Genomic DNA, 16,389 nt, shown 5'->3' with positions numbered 1-16,389 from the left:
TTATAAGCATGAGAGAAACTCTGAAAGAGATGGAGATCTAAAAATATTCCAGCTGCAAAATAATCTCAAATCTCATGCTGGAGCACTTGAATTCATTAGGAATTCTGTAGTGACAGAAATGTTAAGGGTGCCAATTAGAAACATGACATTTAAGATGCTTCTATGTGAAGTAGAAGTGGAGAGGCTTTAACTGGGAGAAGCTTTCTAAAATTGTTGTCAAAGCATTCTTTTTTGTTTGTCTTTAGAGGACTGTACTTTTGGAAAAGTACAGAAATGAGCAAAAACCTTATGGTTAACATGACAATTAATATGTTAACATACAGATTTATGGAAGAAAAAAGAATTAATTAGGTGCTTTAATAGATTTTCTTAACCAATTCAATCTCCCAGCTATCAACGTAATGTTTAAACATTAAATGTTTCTGTTAATAGAGAAAAGTCTATTTTCTCTACTTATCTTTAGAGGAGCATCAGGACAAGAGCTTATTTGTAAGGCACTCCTTCGTCATTTTCAATACATCCTAGGGGCAAGCAATGGTGAGGACACTGATTTTTTACCATCAAGTTGTGAATATTCATGTTCTAAGGTGAGTATCTCCGACAACAAAAACAAAACTAAGATTCAGCTTAGTGCACACAAGATGCCAATATTTCTGGTATTTTCCATATGTACTAACAATTCAATTCTGATAACGAGGTGTAAAATGTCTCTGTGCATATCGTTGTAAAAAACAGAACAGAAGCTAACAAGTAACTTCAAATATGAATTATCAGTCAGCAGAAAGCAGAAAACTCTTGGAAATTTTTGTTTCAGGCAAGATTCAGGCAAGACCTTTAAACTAAGAAGGAGCTGAAAATTGCATTATGTTTCAGTCAATATTTTGTAAACTCAACTTATGCTATCAATTCATTTATACCACTGAAACATCAATTAATTGATAAAATTTGTACCATGCAAAATATTTGAAGTGATAACAGAAGCACCTTCCACAAGCCAGCTTAATCTCCCCATATACCCACATTAGGACACCCGCATTGAGGGTGATGCAGGACAGAAGGCAAACGCTTAGCTAGGAATTTCAATATCAGGTTTCCCTATGATCTCTCAAAACACTAATTCACACTTCATACAGTGAAACACCTGCCTCTACCACAAAAAGCAACTTGCGCAGGTTTCTCATCCTCATGCCAATCATATAAAGAAACCACTATTTGTTTCATTATTCAGCTGGCATCCAAATCCCTCCGTTAGCCATTTGTCTTCCATAATATTTAAATGGGTGTAACACAACTAACATTTTTTAAGACTTCCCAATTCACATTCTGCGTGCTTCAATCCTTCCATCCTTCTGACAGCACAAGCTTGCTGACTGCACTGCCAAAACAAATCAGCTCATTATGTTGCTAGACAGAGCAGCGATCAGATTGACTTGATATTCACTTAAAACAAAACAAAACAAAACAAAACAAAAAAAAAAAAAAAAAAAAAAGAAAGAAAACCCAGAACAGAAAAGCAAACAAGAACGAGAATATGATTCTCAAGCATGTTCTAGTTACTGGACTAAGATTTAGCCATGATCTCGCTACATGTTGCCTATTGTTGCCTCCTTTACATGCTACTTCACCTTCCAACTCTCTATCAGGCTTCAACACACCAAATCCTGGAGAAAACTTCTCACAAAGAACCTGCAGTAATCTTGGCCAAACGTAGAGCTTTGAAATACAAACTAAGTTTCTAGGGATGCAAAATGCATCTCTGAGATCTATGGACATCAGTTGGTGCAACTGAATGCTACTGACAAACAGCATTTTTGCAATTTTATTCAGGGGAAAGAAGAAAAGATCCTTCCCTCCCCCCCCAAAAGAGAACCAACATCCTCTCTATGAACACCAGTTCAATAGATATTTTTCGGACTGTGAAACAAGGGATAACCTGCAATATCTGGTACAGCAGAGAGATTTCCTCAACGTGCAGTGAAAGCTTTTCTCTTTCCTGTATGCCTTTGCCAGGAGCAGTACTGCTGGGCATGTGCTTCTTGTGGTTGCAACTGAAAATGAATTCCCACTGCAGTATAACAATGCAATAGTGGTCAAGATCCATTTCTAAAACCTTAACTGTGTTAAATTTTTGTGTTGAAATGTATCTGTTAATTATTTTTTAATTCAGTCATATGAAATGGTTGTTTTAAATACTGAAAGACATTTGATACCAAAATATAAGTTAATATAAAAGTTTATATTCTATCTTCACTGAGACAAAACAATTTAAAGTGAAGACGTTATAAAAAAATAGGTACATTGGATGTTTTCCCATCCACACACCTTTATTATTTAATAAAAAAATACAATTTCTTCGAGCTGCAGAGAAGCATGTCAGTTTTCAGCCTGTAAAAATAAAAGATTGTAATGATATTAAGATCTGAAAACTTATTCAAACTTAACCACAGGCTCCGTTACGTGCTTCACCTATAAATATTTATCAGAAAAAAATATAAAAGTGAATTATTGAATAATCTACTTCTCTGCCAGCAAGCTTTATATTTTGGAAGACCATTTCATTTTTCACAATTGGCTGTCAATTCTCTTGGTACAGAAAGTCTCCAACCTTCACGAGTTCAAAGCAAAGACTACTCATGCTCCACAGGGATGGGATGGCTCCGGTGATCAGGCACATCGCCCAGGTTAGGGGTGACAAGGGAAAGTGAGTATGGCAAGTGAAGCTGCCTCTAATAGCAGCCACTGATAAGCGGCTCTAAATAAGAAACTTTGGTCGGGGACCTATGACCTGAACTGCATAGAGCAGCAAAAGAAACGAGGAAGCTATTTACTACTGCGAAGACAAATGACTTGTTTTTAGATACCAAAACAAAAAGAACATCTGTTCTCCATGGAAAATGAAATGCCAGATGTGTATCTTTCATTCCTTTTTACAAAAATGAAATTTTCTAAATTTTATAAATGGGTTTCTGGCTTTCAGCAAAAGAAAATATTTTACTTTGGAGATCTCAGAATAGATTTTAGCCACAATCCAATTTCCCCTTAGAATTAAAAGAAAATTAGTTTAGCCAAATACTTCTGCAGAACTTTTAGAGAACAGTGAGTTACAAACTATTCAAAAAAGTTTCATTTACAGATGCATAATAATAAGAAAAAGCCAAATGAATTTTGTTAACTCATTGGAGGAAATCAACAAGAAACTAATTATTGCTAGAACTTCCACCAGAATCTTAGAAAAAATACTGATCTGTAAACAGCACATTCAAAATATGTATACTTATTTATATCTCTACACATTATATAGAGAAAGATATCTGAATGAGATTGAACACAAACAATATGCAAATTCTTATTATATATTAATTCAGAACATTCACATGGGCAACAGTATTGATAAATCAGTCTTGCCATTTACAACCCCTTAAGGCTGGAATGTGATGATGTTCAGCCACAGAGTCCAGACTCTAAAAGTACCTGGGTCTCCAGGTTTTGACATCCAAAGATGTACAGGCTCGTAATCTCTCATATCTTCATCTAATATTCTGTATATTCCCTCACGTTGTCCAGAGCCTGGGGTAAAATTCAGATTTTCAAAGATGTTCCAGAAATTGAAAACTTTGTACTGGAAGCATTAAACCAACTTAAATACCACATTTCATCCATTACTTTTGCTAATGACAAAAACCAGCATGTACATTCAATACTAAGATGAGCTGCAATTCAGTAACACAGTGGAATCCCTAGGTCTAAGAAAAACATAGGAAGTCATTCACCAGAGCAGCAACATCTGCTACCATTTCCTGCAGACTTCTGTTACCTGCTTCCCTGGGCTGTGAACATGGCTTTCCTTCTAGATCTGATCACTGCCATGCTGCAGGAACCAAGTGTGGGAGCAGAAGTTCAATGCAATTTTTCCAGCCGTTCCATAAAAATAGAAAATCAGTCAATGCTACATAGACTGTGAAGATGGCTTTAAAATGACAGAATGTCCCTGGTCATACTAAAAAAAAGGGTTTTACAGTCTCCTCCCCTATAGGAATGATGGAGGGCAGGTGGAAATTACTGAGTAATGCCAGTGGACAACACTGTACAACACCTGGACAACAAGTGTACAATACTGAAGGTGTCTTGAAGAGACCTATCTTAATGGCAATCATCTCTCGCCAGAAGAAAGCAAGCCTGCATGCGAAGGACAGCACAGAGGAAAACACATCATGAGGAAACAAAAACATCTTCAGTTTTCATCTTCAGTTTAGAGGATAGGCAAAAAAAAAACCCCAAACCAAACACTACATGCTTTATTCCTTCAAGTAGTACTTAGAACCATTAATTCGGTTGAGCTATTGTTTATATTAGGCACCAGACTTCACTCTTTTCATCATCAAATATTTTGAGACTGTTTCTAGATATTTTCATCTGTGTCAGAGGAATCAGCCATCATAACAAACTTAAGACTTCAGTAAATACATGTACAAACTCTACTGCCCAGCAGTCTATCACTGCACTTGATATTCTGCTCCAATTTCAAGAAACATTCGTAACTTAATAAAAACATGCATTTCAGATATTTACTAACAGAACACATGCAATTAAAAGTCAATTTTGGTCACGTGGATACTTAAGTTAGGTTTCTTATCTCTCACTTGTCCCATACATGCAACATCTACTGCTTAATAAGCCATTGGACTTCAGACATTTTCAATTTTGACCCTTATACAATGCTCTGTTAAACTGCCTGCCATCTGGCACTGCTTTACTCTTGATATCACACTTCCTCTGCATTACAGAAGTGTGCCTCCTATAATTATAACTTTAATGTGATAGATGTATGCAACAGTAGAATTCCCAAGCTGGCAATAAATGGGCTAGAGGGACAATTTGGGCAACATATATTGCTACTAGTCTACACATTAACAGCACACTCAACTTCTGGGAACGTGCCTTCCCAGAAGAAATCTACCAACATGGTCACATTATGGGAAATTGTGTATATAACCATTTTTCCTAAAAAAAAAAAAAAAAAAAAAATCTTAACAAGTTTTTGTTTACAAGACACTGTGTTCAACTACCAAGAGGAAGTCAGCCCAACAGCTCAGCAGCTCATACATACTAGACACAGTAAGAAAAGGAACTATATCACAGGGCAAACAAATTACAGTAAACCATCATTTTGTTGTTTCCATTTCTGTAAAGGAATTCACTGCATCTTCAGGAAGGGACAGACGAGAGGGGAAGGAAAAGCAGAATAAGGGAAGAGCAAAGATGTTCGTAAAAACAAAAATGAAAACAAAATTGCTCAGATGATCTGTCACAGATAACATCACTGTGTTCTTGCAAACTTTCAAATGAGGATTGCTTGTTGTTTATAAGCTCTATTTCACTACCTGAAAGTTAGACCACAATAAATTGTTTAAAGAAAATACAGAAAGAGACAGATTTAGTATTTAAGGAGTCACCTACATAGCAGTTTCTAAGAAGACTGGGCGCCAGCTCTGAAAAACAGGACATCTCTGAAGTATTCTTGGTAAGGAGAGTGATAAGAAAGCCTCCAATGAACAGCTGAAGGCAGAGGGACATGCTTGCCTTACTTTACCACTTTTATTTTGATCCTACTTTTCTGTCTTACAGACTAATGCCTAATGGGAAAAAGAAAATCTCTCTTTTTTCCTGTTCAGCTTGTCTGGCACTAAAGTGAGGGAGAAACACAGTGAGAGACAATTTGGCTATGTTACCTTCACCGAGAAATCAATGCAAATGAGCACATGCACAACCATTCCAAGGAACCTATAGCCTAGGATATATTTGGGGAAGACAGAAGCTTGCTAGTATGCATTGTGAGGAAGCCTACTACTAGGTGGTAGTATTGCCTACTACAGATTTCAGAGTATTTTCTCTATGTCACAAATCGTTAAGTTCTGCAAATGGCATGAACAGATAGACAGAAGTCACTACAGAACGTGATGGAAGACTTCTCAGCAGTCATATGAACACCTGACTCCATTCCTCTAGTCTTCCGTCAATACATTCCATCTCCTTGGTAAAGCTGCATTGATTTTATGTTATGCACATATCTTTAAAAGGTTCTGTATAGTATCCATAGATGTGACTGGAGAAAGTCAAAAAATCACTTTTCATTAGTATCCTGTGATATATCTACACATACACTAAAAGTCCAGCTCACTTCAGAATACTATCTGTAGTGTAATCATGCCATTAGAGAGAAGCAAGAGTCTGGGATTGTATTGTAGGATACAATAGAAATGGAGAACATCAGTGCTTCAGTATTTATTTTCAGGAGAGGAGGAAAAAAGTCTGGAGGCAACCAGAATACAGTACGTATGTAATGTGGAGGCTTGATTCCCAAATTCATGAACACTGAGGTCATGTTTTATTTCTGTACAGCTTTTCACATAAGGTTCAATGTAAGCACATGCTTCAATGGATTTCTAAGGATTGGATAAAGAAAATCATAATAATACATAAAAAATGCAGCCTAAAAAAATTTACTGTAATTACCTAAATTCAAAATAATTAGAGACATTAATTCCTGACTACTAGCCTGCACCATCTACCTATTTCTAGTTAGCTTTGGCTGTGAGCATCAAGATATCTGTGCTTTTCCAGGTGAAAACAAAGTACATTATTATGTTTTTTTTAATAAGTATGATTTTTACAAAGATTTAAAATGTATTCATGTCAGCAGCACACTTAATTCCAATAGCACAGCAAACTGTTAAATAACATGCTTCATTAGGTAAGACAAACACAAACAGCACACAAGCTAATAAAGTAAGAACTGAATTCTGTTCCTATCTACACACTGCAAATCAAGTTGTAGGAATTTCAGCAACATAAATATGGAAAGGTTTGGGGGGAGAGCAATAAGATTTTGGGGCTTTGTTTGTTTGTTATAATATATAATGGCTGAATTTCTTTTCTAATCAAATGAACATTTTCTGATTACAAGTTTACTCTAGATTTATTCCAGCTGCATTGCAAACCAAGGTAGTAAGATTATTTCAACATAACATGCAGCTTTCCTGAATCTGACTATCATCAGATTAAAAGATATTAGCAGAGATTTTATGGAAGCTAAATGACAGTGTCCTTGAGGTAGCACTGACATTGACTCTAGCTGATACAGTTTTTGGTCATTAACATACCTTACTACGTGTCTAGAACGAGCCCTCCAATAATTAGAGCTGAATACACTATGATTTTTAAAATTAAATCATGCCTCTGGGAAAGAATCGGAGAATAGACAGCTAAAGGACTTGCAAGCAATTAACGAGAACTGTACTGTCAGGTTAAAAATTAAACATTGCAAAGTAGGTTAAGAGTTTCTTCTCTCTCCAAAATCACATGTTGACATAGAAGACGGCTCCCAAGCACTTTGTTGAGTGAAAGCACAGATGAGAAAGGATATTGATTATTTAAATCTAAATGAAATGAATTTCCCCACAAATTTTCATGTTCTTCCCTCCTCTTTAGAAATAGTAGTTTGCTTTCTACTGTCTTCAAACCAAGCTGCTCAAGAAAGCTGATAAGGCTTAATTAAATTCTACAATGTCACTGTACCTAAGTTGAGACAAATGCAAACGCAGAGATTCATCATACCTCTTTTTTTTTTTTTTTAAGTGACCTCATGTATCACAGGTTTTTGTTGCTGAGTACCCTGAAAAATCTATCCCAGACTGAACAATCAGAAATCAAGCCACTAAAATTTTAACTTGATTATATAAGCATAAAAAGCCTAAGCAACATATCAAAAATTATGCATTTGTACTCATCTTTGTAATTGTTAAAGCCCCTGAAGCAACTCCTTGATCTAGAACTTTATTTACAATGCCATATGTTTACATAGTATTCTAATTCACAGTCCTCTCCATATACTCAACCTAAGAAATCTAACAGGAATAGAAAACCTCTACTGATGCAATTATAAGCAATACTTATTTTGATGAGGTGAGAAATAATAAATTACCAGTAGATATTCAAAAATGTATGGTCTTACCAACATAACCAATGAGAATAACAGATTGAATACTAGAAGCCCAAGCATGATGCTGATGTTATAAAATCTAAATTTTGATATTGTTCTCTATACACATATTTATCAAGCACTTCCCTCACGTCATTCAGAACAATAGGGAGAAAAAAAGAAAAAAGAAAAAAACCTCAGAAAACAAGAGGTTTCATGGTATTGAGTGTCCCATCTCAAAGTTCAAAGACTCGCATTCCAGATTAACTACAGGAACTGTAGAATGCTTCAGTGTGTAGGTTTGTGGGTTGTGGGGCCATTTTGGTATCTTTGTTTTGTTTTTTTAAACGTATCTTGAAGCCCCCATGTACACAATTACTTTTACTTAGATTGTAAATATGTTAAATATTCTAAAATGTAGTGTCCTGTACTTGTGTATTTCCCCATGGGAGTGGCAGGGGACCTCCAAAACATCCCTGCTTAAATGAAAAGCACTGAGAATGGATTTACTTTTTGACTTACATTATTGAACTCTTTCTCTGCTGTAATTGTTGCTTCATATTCTCATGTATATAAAACATTAAAATTTCAAAAGACAATACAATGAATGTGCTGTTATTCCAGGACGAAAATAAACAAAATAAAAATTGTGAAATGGACCTGGATGTGAGCTCAAACAATGCATTATAATTCTACATTACAGACAAGCGAATGAATGGAAACGAAACAATTTATTTTTCTTGCACAAATGAAGTCCTAATCATTCCCACGTCCCCTAGAGGTGCAAGAGATGAGCAGCGGCTGCACCAACTCAGGTGGATTCAGCAGGCTTTCTGTTGCAGTGCTTGAAGAAAATCACAAAGGAGACTAAAAAAACATGACCCTAAGGAGCCCAGAGGCACAACACACACTTCTACATATCTATTTTCACTCATACATGCTCACAGCTTGCGCAAAAACAAATGCCAGTAGCTAGTTTTAGTCACCCATTTCATAACAAATGTATTAGTGACAGCTAATGATGAGTATAATTCAATATTAAAAATAATAGCAACTGAAGATGAAAAAGAATCAAATTAATTTCTGGCCCATATTCTACATCAAAGCATCTCCAGCAGAACATTTTGTTGCTTATTTTCGTGCTGCTTACTTGCCAATACCTACCTTGGTGACAGCACATTTTACTTGGGGAACTATTATAAAGTGCAATACATAACTTACTGTCAAAAAGAATTTCCTGGCAATATATATTAATTATTTAGATTAATGTTGCAATTTTGTCATTCTATGCTTTTGGGCATTAAGGAAGTAAAGCGCAAAAAATGTTGGGATATAGTAAATAAAATGCCAAGCACTGCTAATGACCTGTTCGATACTCAATGTTCCCCTATGGTTAGTGATGTACAGAGTGTGATGCTTATGTAAAAGGAATAGTTTAACTAGAAGCTTTCCCTTAATAAAAATAGAAATGCTAGTTTGAAAATTATACATGAAAGAGAGCCCTAGCCAAACAACAATTCAATCACAAAGCCAAATAAATTTCAAAAAATCAGTTTGTACAGGAATTACAAGAATTAGTAATAAGCAAATAACTCAAGAGCCTTGATATAGTGGAAAAAAAAAAAATCATCACTAATCGCAAAACTGAGTCAACTACATTTAGAATCCAAAGCTACAGCTGTTTCATACTCCTACACGACCACTGACATAATGTATCCATTAAAGCCCACACTAATTTGTAAATGATCTATTTAATATAAACCAACATGATTTATATACTTCATCTTACATACATATATATAGCTATATAAATTGCATATAAGGATGATGTAACACATATTGTCTTAATCACATACAGCCTTATTTCCCAACTGTACTGCTCTGTGTAAACCTGAGTAGGTAACAGCTCACAAAAGGATAAAGCTCATTAGCTTCAACTGAGACATTACAGACGTGACAAATGAGAGGGACAAAGTGCTTACCCTAAGCTTCTTAAAATATGTTATACGTATAACACAGAGTGAAGATTGGTCCCCCGGAAGGACAGGTTTTAAATCAACACTGGCAATAATTTGAGAAATATGTATTTTTAAGCTGCCCATAACATGCAGAGTCTACCACATCAGGGTGACTGTGGATATTTAAGGCAGGTCCAGAAAGTGAGCACCAGTTAAAAAGAAGTCAAATTTATGTTCAAAATGGAGACAAGTATAATAATTAAAAAAAAAAAAAAAAAAAAAACTGAGGCACATTCGCAGTTCTGACTTGCACTTTGTCATGTATACGTGCATGACATGGATAGGTAAATCTGCAGAAGATGAGAATGCTTTTTTAATAGCATCAGACAACAATTATTCTGGAAGTCACTAGGTATTTAAATATAAATATTATTTGGTCTTTCACTCTGATTAAAACATATTAAAACCTTACATTAAATTTAGTCTCAAGATAATATCAATAGTGCTTTATATGATTTATAAATGTTTATATGAGAACACTCAAAGTTGTGTAGGAAAAGGTTTTAGCTTTTTGCTTAAAAAAATAATAATGGTATGCCTTCCACGTAAAATACCTTCTTATGCACTATATTCTAAAATTTTCTGCTCCAATTCTAGAGTTAATTCTACATTCACTTTTCTGTTATCATTAAAATAAGGCTTCGGGCCCGTTGAAAAGATAAGAATTTACTCAGAGGGACTCTTCTGAAGAAAAAGGCAATAGATTATTGCATTGTTGCAGAGGACTTCACACTTCATAGCCACCTCTACAGTAAAAAGGCTTCCAGCACTGCCGGCACTGCACCTCCTCATCTACCACCATCAGACAGCTCCCTGTCAGTACGACTTGACTTCAACTTGAAGCCAATTAAAATTGTTGTTTCCACTTTCAGTCACAGGCTGTTCCCAAACATCAAACTAAAAACTTTAACCAACAGAGTGCACAGGTTGCATTTACTTGCACACTCTAGTCCTACTCAGTCCTTCTCATTAAAACGTTCCTCTCCCGTATGGCTCTGGAGGTAGCATCTCTGTTTTCTTTTTAGCTTGCACACTGTAGATGCTCTAGCTGATGTAGTAATAAAAACTACATCTCCAGAATGCTGTGAGTTTCTGTGTGAGCTCATGGACAGAGAGATGTCCCAGGCTCAAACCCGTGAGCCCAAGCATACGCATACAAACACTCTGAGAGCTCACAAAAGGTGCCTGAGGACACCGCATGATTAATTACTGGGATCTCATCTGGGATATCTATCACGTACAATCCCAATGACACCAGAACCCAGTAACATACAGGAGTCACTCACGTCTGCAATGAATCTGCTATGAAATGCACAGAGCCCCTACAGCAGTGGCCGAACCAATTGCTGGGGTCTGCTCCGGCTCTGTGCTGCTTTGTTTTGTGGCCACTTCTGCAGCTCCCTCCCAGGGGCTGCCCTCACCCAGGCACCTGGTATCCCACAGAAAGCACACGGGACTACAGGAGCGCAATTGTTGATGATAAATTCACTTTTGTGACTCATGCCACTGCACAGAAACGCTGTCCAGGCTCAGAGCGGCATCAATCAAAGCTGAGAAGAGACAAACAGAAGTCCTTGGTGTGGGTGTGCATTAGGTGCTCGGTTTACATAACAGCTTTCAAATCAGAGGTTAACCTCAGAAAACTGGGAAGAGACAACCAGGAACAGAACAGCCCCCTTGTAGAAGTGTTATGCAACATTCATGGAATTTAGTTCTCCAAGGGTATATGTATGATGAAGAGCATATTCTTCTCTGAAACACAAGCAGATAGAAGCAAACAGTAATAAAATAGACATCAAGCCCAGCAAGAATGCGAGTAACGGGTTCATCCAGCTCTGAGTTTCTGTACAATCTATACTTTTCTACTCCCACTATAAAAAGGATATGTGACAGCATAGAGACACTGCCTGCCCCATGCAGTGCAGTGTCAATAAACAGTGCTCACTGTCAATGATCATGCAAAGTTTTACAGATACAAATGAGAGAATTAGGTGAACCACTAGCCAAATGCACCACTTGCAGCAAATGCACACAAGCACTCAAAACCAGAGAAACAGAAATAGGTAAGAACCCACAGAAGCGTACATCAGAGTTTTCCTATCTCATATGTGGTTAATCCGGTATCGTCCTAAGTGTGACCACATTTAACATGATGATCACATGCTGATCACAACTACATTTACAAGCCTACCCTACATGTTCCCACTTTGATACTGGGAAACATTCATCTGTTTATAATATTATTTTGATAGAAAATTGTATTCTTTCTCTCAGTCTTACCATCACTAACATAGATGAACCTGTGCCTCTTTGTGTGCTTTACATGCAAGCAATATATTCTTAGAAAACACAATAACAAATCAAAACAACTTCACCCTTACAAATGCGTTTTCTCCGCCACAGAGATATTGTCGAGGGCAACTGACTGGAATTGTCCTTATTCCTGCTTAGGATGCTGCCCTTACTACTGAGTACAACTTCTTCATCCATTTCCATAAATATTGTCACTACAATTATTTCAGGAAAAACAACACATGCAGCTCAAATTTCTTACTGAAAAAGTCACGAAACAGTAAAGAATAGGATATGGACAAGGGCATGTCGCCTAAGACTGGAAAGAAAATACCAAAAACTATGAACTTTCTTTAAAAAAACAAAAAGCTTAATTTTTATAAAATTAACATAACAAATACCTCAGAAAAAATACAGTTAATTTAAGAATATGCACTCAGGCCTAAAAATAAGTGTTTATTCCTATCATAAAACAAGGAAGCAAACTATGATCTTCAAACATTCCCACAGGAAGAATCAGGAGAGCATTAGAAGACATTTGTGTAATGAAATCAAGCAGGAGTATCACCAGCTATCACCATGAGTATCATCATCTTAAAGAGCTGCAGGGTACAAAATACGGTCTGTAACCTCATTCTGCCCAACACACTGCTGGACTGCATACCTCACTCGGACATTCAGTTTATAACAAAACGAGCATCTCGACATCCAGGAATAACCTCATTCATTTTACTGTCACCCTGACATGAATCAAGTTACTCATGCACAGAAGCAGGAAACAGCAGGCCACTAGAGCCCCTGTCCCCTACACACGCCACAGTAATGCCCTGCTGCTTCCCTTCTGATGGCAGGAAGGCAGCAGAGGATCCTTGGCTCTGCAGCCAACACAGCCAGGCGAGCAGGCACTGGAGAGGACCTCCAGCAACCAGCCCTGCTGCGTGGGGCTGTGTGCTGGGGTCCCACTGTGCTCCAGGGCTGTGGGCAGCATTCACTGCCCAGCACCCTGACAGTCCCACAGAAACCCAGGCTCCACACTTCCTCCCAGAGCACATTTTATTTTAGCCCACTTTTTATTAGGAGACCCATGTCACTACTGAACAGGATGGGCTTTCCTTTTTTGAAAGACACTCACTAACATGATTCACTTATTATGTGTACAGAAAGTGGCCACTTCAAGTCCTTGATCAAATATGCTTAACAGCACTGATGTTTCTTCAGCAAATACCACAGAGAGTGGTAAATTTACAAAGGCACGCAGCCAGCTGGCATATATAGTAAAATGAAATAATCTCGCATTTAAGACGTAGCCTTAATACCTCTTGCTGGGAATTTATTTGTGATGCTTTCTGTAAGAGCATCCAGTGTCACAGACATCCAACTCACTCTGAAAGCGACACTCCATGCTCATGCCCTATTTACCACTGCACCTCTGATCACACGCTTTCACTCGCAGCGTTGGACAAAGTTCTCTCTGTCTCCAGCCCTGCCCAAACACCCTCCCGCCCGCTGCATCCAGACGAGAGGGCTCCGCGGCCGCGGACCCCCTCGGACCCTGCAGCCCGGGACACTCCCGCAGGCCCCGATGCGGCCTCCGCGTCCGGGAGGTACCGTCGCCCCGGCTGCAGCACGCTGGAGAGCGCCGAGCCGGGTCGGCGGGAGACTCGCCCTGCCCCGAGCCGCCGCCTGCGCGCAGCCCGCAGCGCAGGGAGGCCGCCGCGTTCCCGCTGCCTAACGCTGCCCCCGGCAAAGTTTCGGCCGGGAGAGCGGGTCTGCGAGGAAGGAGGGAAGGAGCGAGGCCGGGCAGGAGCCCGCCGAAGTTTGAGGGAGCGGCGCTGCCCGGCTCACCTGCGGGAGCCCTGCGCTCACCTGAAGTCGCTGTAGGGGTGGATGATCCAGAACCCCGCAGTTTTAACCCTTTCCTGCTCCTTCTCCACCGCCTTCTGGCTGCCGAACATTCGGAGGGAGAATTTGTTGACCCCCGGCTGCAGCATGGAGGTGAACTGCCGCTGCATGAAGCCGTACTGCCGCCGGGGTCCCTCGGCGTCTTCGAAGCCCACCACGGGCTCCTCGGCTCCGCCGCCGTCCACTTTGAAGCACACCGAGTTGCCATGCTCCTTCGCACCGCCGCCGGGGCTGCTCTGGGCTTTCTCCGCCGGGGTTGCCTGCTTGGCTGGGAAGGCGTTCGCGCTGCCCTCGTCCCGGCTGCCGGGAGAAGAGCTGCGCTTCCCGCCCTCCATGCTGCGCGCCCCGGCCGAAGGAGAGCGCGTGGAAAGCCTCAGCCTCAGCCGCCGCCTCTGCCGCCGCCGCCGCTGCAGCCGCCTCCCGTGCCCTTCAGCGGCTCGGCCGCGCTGGGCTCAGCACCGCGCCGCCGCGCTGCCCGGCATGGCCAGCGCCGCCGACACTGAGCCGCGCTCCCGCGCAGGGCTGGCACCGCTTCCCCTCGCCCGCCCCCTGCCGGCGGCCGAGCCGCACCGCCAGCCTGACATTGAGCGTCCCGGAGTCCTTGTGGGGCCGAGGAGCCCGGGCCGAGGGGACGGGGCGGGGCCGGTGGCGGGGCGGGCTTTGCCCGCGAGGCGCTTAGGAGCGGCTGCCCGAGGCGCGGGCTGCGGAGAGCTGTGCCGCGGGCGGGGCGGGGCGGGGGCTAGGGGTCCCTGTCGGCGCATGGAGGCGGCGGGTGGCGCCTCTGAAGCGAGACGGGGCGGTCCGGAACGGGGTGGCCACGGGTTTCCCGTCCGCTTGCGGGACTGACCGATGGGCGACCGCGCATGTTTTTCAAGTAGAAATAAAGTCAAATGGAATTAAATAAAGCGAGTAGATCTGTGTCTTACCATATGGGCAATCGGGGTGAGGGATGCCCTAGGCCCAGAGCGGGAAACAGCTCTGAGTAAAGACATGTGAAGGTGGGGATCGCAGCTCGCTCAGTCCTACAGCCTCTGGGTGCAGCCGGGACGTGGCCCGACGGGAGAAGTGGGGGCAGTGGTCGGGTGGCAGCGTGTCCGGGTAGTGTCCCGGGGTATGGCGGGGGCATTTTGGACAGTATGACTTTGAAAAGAAGCCAGAGGCTGCACTTTGCTGCTGCAGTGTGTGTTGTTTGTGCAGTGGTGAGGAGCAAAGGGGGTGGGAGGAAGCTTTGTGTGACATCCGTTTTCACACTCAAACTGCTTGTTGAGTTTTGGCAGCCTTTGCTACCTCTGATTCCTTGCTCTCTGCTGTTAGCACTGGCTGGGAGCAGGCAGCCTAGTGCAAGCATGCCACCGTGGGCTAGGACGTGTGAGCCCAGTGGTGCAGCTCCAGCCCTGAGAGATAAGAGCATGCAAGAAGCCTGGCTTTGTGGGCACGGGCCTCTCAGTGCCAGGCGTAACATGTCAAGTGAGTCTGTGTGCAGTAAGGGCTTTCATTGGAAGAGAGATAGCTAGATGCCCAAAACCTTAGGAATGCCCTGGAAGAAGGGTTTAACACATGGGGAGCTGCGGGTGAGGTTGGATCTGAGAGGGCATCAGGTGCTTCCAGATGTGCCAACGGTAAGAAGCTAGCCGCAAAATGAGCAAAGGAGGGCTTTGATCTCCACTGTGAAAAATGAGAAATGTACATACTTGGCCCTAGTACATAAAAGAGTGATTTAATATGGGTTACAGAATGATGCAGATGGTATCACAGAACCTTTAACATCATGTGTACCTGTAGAAGTACAAGTGACTGAGAGCCGGGGATCCTTTGGGTTGGACATAGAATTATTTTTCACAAATTCTCATCACAATTTTCATTTTGCATCTGAAAAATACATTGAGGGAATTAGTGAAATATCCTAAGATTAGCTCAGGTATATTCAATAGTATTTGTCACTATGCAGTCATTCAGCACCTCCTTTACAAACAGTCATTTAGAACAGACTTGATAGAGAAATGGAAATCCACGCATGGCAGTGTGATTAATGCAAATCAGGTGACTCCAAGGAGCTGTTTCAGCGCCAAATATGAGAAGTTTTCTCAGCAGTTCCACCCCTAGGGCTGTTAATGCCCAGTGCACTGGAACATGCAAGGTTTGCATGATGCCCATGTAACAGTAACATGGTGTTCTTATAGAGGAGGATGGCAGGCAAGG

General features: G+C 40.9%; 1 protein-coding gene across 1 annotated transcript in view; it reads right to left on the bottom strand.

The window, feature by feature from the left end:
• Positions 1-14,525, bottom strand: part of HCN1 (hyperpolarization activated cyclic nucleotide gated potassium channel 1) — a 191,958-nt gene extending 177,433 nt beyond the window's left edge. The window contains exon 1 of the mRNA XM_042825847.1: positions 14,155-14,525. Coding sequence (XP_042681781.1) covers positions 14,155-14,525 — 371 coding nt within the window. The remainder of the gene's footprint in view (positions 1-14,154) is intronic.
• Positions 14,526-16,389: the final 1,864 nt, after the last annotated feature.

Source organism: Centrocercus urophasianus, unplaced genomic scaffold (genome assembly GCF_019232065.1).
Source record: "Centrocercus urophasianus isolate 14NV4802_14NV808 unplaced genomic scaffold, USGS_Curo_1.0 seq_25, whole genome shotgun sequence".
Classification (NCBI taxonomy): domain Eukaryota; kingdom Metazoa; phylum Chordata; class Aves; order Galliformes; family Phasianidae; genus Centrocercus; species Centrocercus urophasianus.
Note: the sequence above shows the minus strand (reverse complement) of the source record. Positions and strands in the feature narration are given on the sequence as shown.